At 44.4% G+C, this 6,351-nt stretch overlaps 1 protein-coding gene across 1 annotated transcript; it reads left to right on the forward strand.

Moving 5' to 3' along the window:
- The first annotated feature begins 2,431 nt into the window (after positions 1-2,431).
- CKS2 (CDC28 protein kinase regulatory subunit 2) lies at positions 2,432-5,275 on the forward strand. Its single transcript, XM_057413814.1, has 3 exons — positions 2,432-2,518; positions 3,928-4,055; positions 5,218-5,275. Exons 1-3 carry the CDS (start codon positions 2,460-2,462, stop codon positions 5,268-5,270), a joined length of 240 nt encoding a protein of 79 aa, XP_057269797.1. The 5' UTR covers positions 2,432-2,459; the 3' UTR covers positions 5,271-5,275.
- The last annotated feature ends 1,076 nt before the right edge of the window (positions 5,276-6,351 follow it).

The raw sequence follows: 6,351 nt of genomic DNA on the forward strand, positions 1-6,351 counted from the left end.
GTTTTGCAGTCCTGTCAATTGCCTGACAAATACAGCTACTCAATCCTGATAGGTCACATAGTAAACTGGGTAAGTATCTGCCTAAAACACCTTCTAATCATCTTCAAAATTATTATTTGATACATACTGATGCAAAGGGTTAACAAACGTACAGGGGCATTAGGGTTGAGCCACTCGCTTAACAATGTTACTGCTTGCTCAGGCTTATTGTACATGGTATTTGCAATGTACAAGGGGACAGGTCAAACTGCTTACTTAACAATGTTACTGCTTGCTCATGCTTATACTTGCAATGCACAACGGACAGATCAGGATGCTTGCTTAACAACATCACTGCTCACTCACGATTATGCTAGGACAAGATATAAGGACATAGCTATTGTCAAGAAGTAGAGTCTGTGTCCTGATTCCCGTCCTCTGAACACCTAGGCCGGCTGAAATTGGCTCTGCAGTTTGAACAAAGACCAAGCCTCCAGGGAGCATGCGTAACGACCAGAGGTGAAAAGTTCAGGCTCGAGGAAAACTCATTTACTTCATCTTGAGACCCTCGCTCACGACCACTAGGAGGCACTGCATAGGCACAAAGGACTTCTTAGCTCATTACAACACGAAGCCGGAATAGGACATGAATACATATAGGCGTCTTGTACAACCTCATGCATATGTGTAACTTTAGAGGATAAATGTAAAGGGGAAACAACGCTGAGGGGCACATGCTTTTGGAGGAGCCATCCCCCATGTGCCTCAGCACTGAATAAAGCATACCTACTTTACAACTTTAATGAGTTGTGGAGTCTATCCGTGCATCAATATAAGTATTTGCAATAGAAGGAAAAGTTGCTTTACAGAGACTCCAGGCTTTCACTTTCTTAGTGAACTCAAAAGAGGCTTATACATGGGTTTCCATAAAGGTCAATTTTCTCTAATGTTCACTATGCATGAGATACACTAAAAGGTTATAAACAAAGCACAGAGATGAAACAGTCTCCATATCCAGCAGAACCCCTTCATCATGATGATCTTTTTTTCCACTATTAAACACTATCTGTAACAGAAATTGTGCACTTCTGCCTTAAGTGCTCAAAAGTAAGCTGTGCTCCCTGAAGCAAATTATAAGCCAACAAACAAATATACTGTTTTGAATAATCCAACCCATATCTTAGAAAAAATACCACTGCTGGATTATAACAAGGACGCCTTTTAATGGCTACAAGGCGTAAGCCTGGTTTAAACTTTAGCATTTAAAACACAAAGCTGCAGCACCAGTAAACCACCACCAAGAACAGTGATCCCTGCCAATACATGTTGGTGCTCGTGTCTCACATGACTTCACTTACTCTTTTCTTCCCCATCAGTTTTCAGGCAGATGCATTACATGATCACACACAAGACCTGTGTTCCTGGTAGCAAAAAACTAACTAGTTTTCTTTTACTAGAGGCCAAGCAAGAGGTGGCAGACCACAGGCGGGGGCACAGAAGCTGAAGGCAACGGTGGTGTCAGTCTTTGCGGCAACGTTCCTACCACACTTACCTCACAGCAATCTACTTATGTGTATCTGTATCTATAGATATATCTAATCTCTTATGTGCAAGAAACACTACTGGAGTTCAGGGAAGTGCAGAACTCAGTATTAACTCACAGAAAAAGCCTAGTGCCAAAAATAAAGTTCATACTCTAGGAACTTAACTGCCTTTTACTAAATCCCGGTAACTACCACGGTTACCGTGCTGTTTTGCAGGGTTAAGAGCGTTTGTAACGTGTTAACAGTGTCCACAAGCACCATACAGCTCTCAACACACCCGCACACCATGCGTATTTTCTATTTGCACTCTGAGCAAGCACCAGCTTAAGCAGCGCAGACGCTACGGCCTTTCAAGTCAGCAGAGCAGCCGTGTTTGTGAAAGAGCCGCAGCCCCGCACCCGGACAAGCTCACAGAACCTCCCCGGCCCCAGGATACGCAGTGGAGGTGCCACCACGGCACAGCACATACGTACTTTAAACATGACGCTTTACTAAACAGGCAACAGGTCACTCGCCCTACCTCCCACGGCCGGAACCGCAACCGCCAGCCCCAGTCAACACCCAGCCCCTAGCCCCCACCACGCACCAAACCCCCTAACCTTCCCCCGTCTCCCCTTAGCCCCTCCCTCCCCCTTGCTCCCCTCCCCGTACACTCTAGAAACTGCTGGAACCGCCCGCCTGCGACAGGCCAACCACAGCGACCCTGCGCCCCGCCCTTCGCCTAATCGTCATCTCTGACGTAAGGCTCCCCGACAGTTTCCGGCCATTGGTGGGTGGGCATTAGAGACACGCGGCGGTTCGACGGGCAAGGCGGCGTGATACGCTATTGGCTCTCCCTGCCTCGCCAATAGGAGTTGAGCAGTTGGATTCAAACGGTAGCGGGGTGGGGAAGTGGGTTAGGGTTCGCTCGGTACGGTCTCACTGTCGCAGCCAGCTATGGACTCCAGTCAAATCTACTATTCCGACAAGTACTCTGACGAACAGTACGAGTACCGGTACGAGGCTGCTGGGGGAATCAGCAACGGGTTCCTGCTGGGCTTTTCGGGGCGGAGGGAGCTTGGGCAGGCGCCTCTCCCGCGGCTTGTGCGACTTTCTCGGGCGTTGCGCTCCGCCGCTGGCGGCAGTGAGCATGGCTTTGGCTGCCGTGGGGCCGGAGGGGCTACGGGGCGCGGCCGCGGCTCTCCTCTCCGTGGTGGTTTTGTGCACCTTTCTACCAGCTGTGGGAGGGGGTGGTCATGGCCGGCCTTCCTGGGCCATCCTCTGGTGAGCGGGTCATGCAGGCCCTAGCCAGAAAGTGCTGAAGGATGCGGCGGCCGACCGGCCGCGCCTCACCAGCGAAATGGCTGTGGCAGAGCCGGGCTAGCCTAGGGCGACGCTGCCGGCGGTGAACTCTCGGCTCCTGCCTCCGACAGCTGGGCAGCGATCCCCCCGCTGAGCCCCTGGGGTGGCCACAGGCATCCTCTCCGCTGATGGCTTTAGCAGCAACCGCGGCGGACGTGGCCCGCCCTGCGCCGCGTTCGGTGCCATAGAGAACTGGAACAGGGAGAGCGTACTTCGTAGTTAAGGGCACCGCTTTGTGCTGCCCCAGTTCGCGCTCTGAATGCGGGTGAAGCACGCGTTTATTAAAGCGCCGGGTTCGAAGGTATTCCTTAAGGCAACGTCAAAACACAGCACTAATAAGTGCAGACCATAAAGCCTTCCAGTCAGCGTTGTAACTGCTAGTTTTCAAAGCCGTGTTACAGCACCACTCCTGGATTATAGCTGGTAACAACAGTATGGTTCAGTCCTCTAGGCACGCTTGAAAGTGCTGCTACAAATCAAGTTTTCTTTTCCTCTCTGTGGAGATACAGCTCTTACCAGCTGTCTCTTACGATATCAAAAAAGACTGAAGGCTTTGCTTTCTGTTAAATGAAAAAACAAACCTGCAAATGTGGAAGGCATTTGTAAGTTATTCCTCAGCTGAGAGATGAGGTGATTAAGTGATGTTCGTGTTCTTTCCAAACCAGCACTGTAGTGTCTGTGGAAAATACACCATTCGTTTTAAAATGCAAGCAAGAATGACTTTATCAATCATTCTCAAATTTCAAAGGCCTTATTTTTGAAATAGATATAGCCAGGAACACATATGTGTAGCATGATTTAGGAACTAGGCTGACTGTTTCAATACACAGTTGCATTATAGATGTAATGTTTAGTAGACAAAGTGGTTTTAAAACTGGGTTTTGGGACAGGTGCTTCATAATCAAATTAGTGGTATGGGTTAGCACCCAAGGCTTCTCTACTGAGAACATGGGTATTCATAACTGAACTTGCTTACTGTCTTACAGTATAGATTTGTGCAAGTTTTCTACTGTATGCAGGCATTACTGTATATTGTGTGTGTTTAATAATGAAATCTTTACAGACATGTAGTGCTGCCCAGAGAACTTTCAAAACAAGTGCCAAAATCCCATCTGATGTCTGAAGAGGAGTGGAGACGACTTGGTGTTCAGCAGAGTCTTGGCTGGGTTCACTATATGATCCATGAGCCAGGTAAGCACATCTGAGCAGAACTACATGAGCAAAAAATGTCTAAAATGTCAACTGCCTGGTGCTCAGCTGAAGTGTGTAGTGCATAATTTCTCCTGCTGTGGAAACCAGCTGGAATTCACTCCTCTTCTTGCTGTTTTAGCCTTTTTTCCACAAAGGCAACATAACACCCTTTATTTTAAACCTTCATATCTTCCTCCCAGAACTGTAAAGTGCCAACCTTGTCCTGGGTATGAGGACATACATGTAGACAAAACATGCCAGACTGGAAACTGTTCTTACCTCTGCCTATAGAAGTAGGTTTCTTGTGACCTCCTGAATAATACCAGTAGCTTGGCGACTGAAGCAAATTTTATGCAGTACCATATCTTTAAAGCAAAAATGTGACATACCTACTTTTTATGCAAAAACTTAATAGATGGTCAGGTAGACAATGTCCTGAAATCTCTGCGGTACGGTTTGAACTCTACTTACAGAGCCTACTAAAAGCAGCACTTTAAAGCAGTTTCTCAGTTATTGGAGTGTGAAGCCCTAAAACTCTACCAAATGGGATGAAAACAGCCATTCAAGGTAACTTACCGTTGACAAGCCTGACTAAAAGGTAACTGGTGACAGGTGAATTCCAGCAATGTGAAGTTCCAAGAAGAAATTAGTGTAACCTTCCAGTGTTTCCCTTACCTGACCACATTTGACATGTTAGGCTTTTTTGGAAGAGTTTACATTTAAGTCAGGTTAATAATGTAAAATGGCTGTATTAACTTAAGTGGCTTTTGTTGATGCTTGACACTACAGTTTCCTAGTATAAGTTAAAGTAACAGAGTTTGGCAAGTAGACTACTGTGGAGAGACAGTTAGTAACAATACTAACTAAAAAATAGTGGGTTTTTTTTCTGTATTTTTCCTAGTACTTCCGTCCTGCAAGTATCTTCAGTTTACAATGGTAACAACATCTGGTATAAAACTTTCAAAAGCACTGGTTTGACTGTTGTAAGGTTACTGAAAAGTTGTTCTGTTAATACTACACATGGGGCCGTATTTGTGGGCTTCTCAATCTGTTTATTACTGACAGTGAACTTCAACTATTGTTCAAGACTTACTAAATGGAAGAAATTCCTGTAATCAAGCCTTAGGGGACAGACTGACACTGTTCAATTTTATTTCTGCAGAACCGCATATTCTCCTCTTCAGAAGACCTCTTGCAAAAAATAAGCAGAAATGAACCACTATCTGTAAATCATCTCCTGGGATTATGTATATGAGTGTATATATGTTGGTAGTATTCAGTGAATAATTTAAAATGTACAAAACATACCTGTGGATGAACTGTATTAATCACAGCAACAAAAGCTCAGTTGAGTGAAATTCCAAGTAGGCTGCTATGGTGTTCAAAGGGTGAAGTATTCAACTACTAAATTAAGTGCCTGTCTGACCTTTTCATAAGTTTTATGACTAAATTGTCACTTGTCCTGTGTTCAGTGTTTGCACTCAGCTTTTATGCTGAAGCATACCATGTTAAAATCTGACTAATTTAGAAATAAACTATTTTTAATGTTCTAAATTTAGAAATAAAGTATTTTTAATGCTCTAAACCCTAAGTGCGTAGAGTTTTAATTCATCAGACAAAACAAATATTCATGTCTAACAATTAAGACATGAACTTATTACCATTTACTTCAGAAAAAAAAAGTTAACTTGTTTTGTTTCTCTGCAAGAATTATTTTGTCCAAGAGGGCAAAGTTCCTAAACTTGATTTGAATTGGGAACTGCCAGAAGTCTGGAAAGAAGGCTGGCAGAAATAGGTAATGCTCAGAGTGACTTATGATGTGCTCAAGTCATGGGATGCAGTAGTTGATATATGTTATAGTGGTATTATTCTGCAATGACTATTTGTCATCCTGCTTCTCTGGAGGTGTCTAGTGATACGACAAACAGGAATGGCTTAATAATGCATCTGTAGAAGCTCAGAAGGAGTTATTCACAGAAAGGGTGGTCAAGCATTGGAATAAGGCCTCAGGGAAATGCTTGCAGCCTGAGCCTGTTAGTGTTTGACTTATGTTTGGACAACTCCCTCAAAGATACTGTTTTAACTTTGGGATTATGCTGTATGGAGTCAAGAACTGGCCTTGATCCTTGTATGTCCCTTCCAATGCAGAATGTTCAGGGATGACTTGGTATAGACTTGTCTTAAAGTATTAAATAGTGCTTAATGTTTCGTAAAGATACTCTTATTGTGCTGGTTTGATTTACTTTTGTATTACCGGTTTATCTTTCTGCTGCAAACTTTTTAGTCTGGGCTTTTA

This window comes from Pezoporus wallicus, unplaced genomic scaffold (assembly GCF_028554395.1).
Source record: "Pezoporus wallicus isolate ANWC-B61680 ecotype Strahan unplaced genomic scaffold, APGP_CSIRO_Pwel_v1 contig_10094, whole genome shotgun sequence".
In the NCBI taxonomy this organism is placed as follows: domain Eukaryota; kingdom Metazoa; phylum Chordata; class Aves; order Psittaciformes; family Psittacidae; genus Pezoporus; species Pezoporus wallicus.

Excerpts from the sequence above, each read along its gene's own strand:
- CKS2 (XM_057413814.1), top strand. The coding sequence starts at position 2,460 with ATGGACTCCAGTCAAATCTACTATTCCGACAAGTACTCTGACGAACAG. Across the intron at positions 2,519-3,927 it reads GACGAACAGTACGAGTACCG|ACATGTAGTGCTGCCCAGAG; the intron begins GTACGAGGCTGC and ends AAATCTTTACAG. Across the intron at positions 4,056-5,217 it reads CTATATGATCCATGAGCCAG|AACCGCATATTCTCCTCTTC; the intron begins GTAAGCACATCT and ends TTATTTCTGCAG.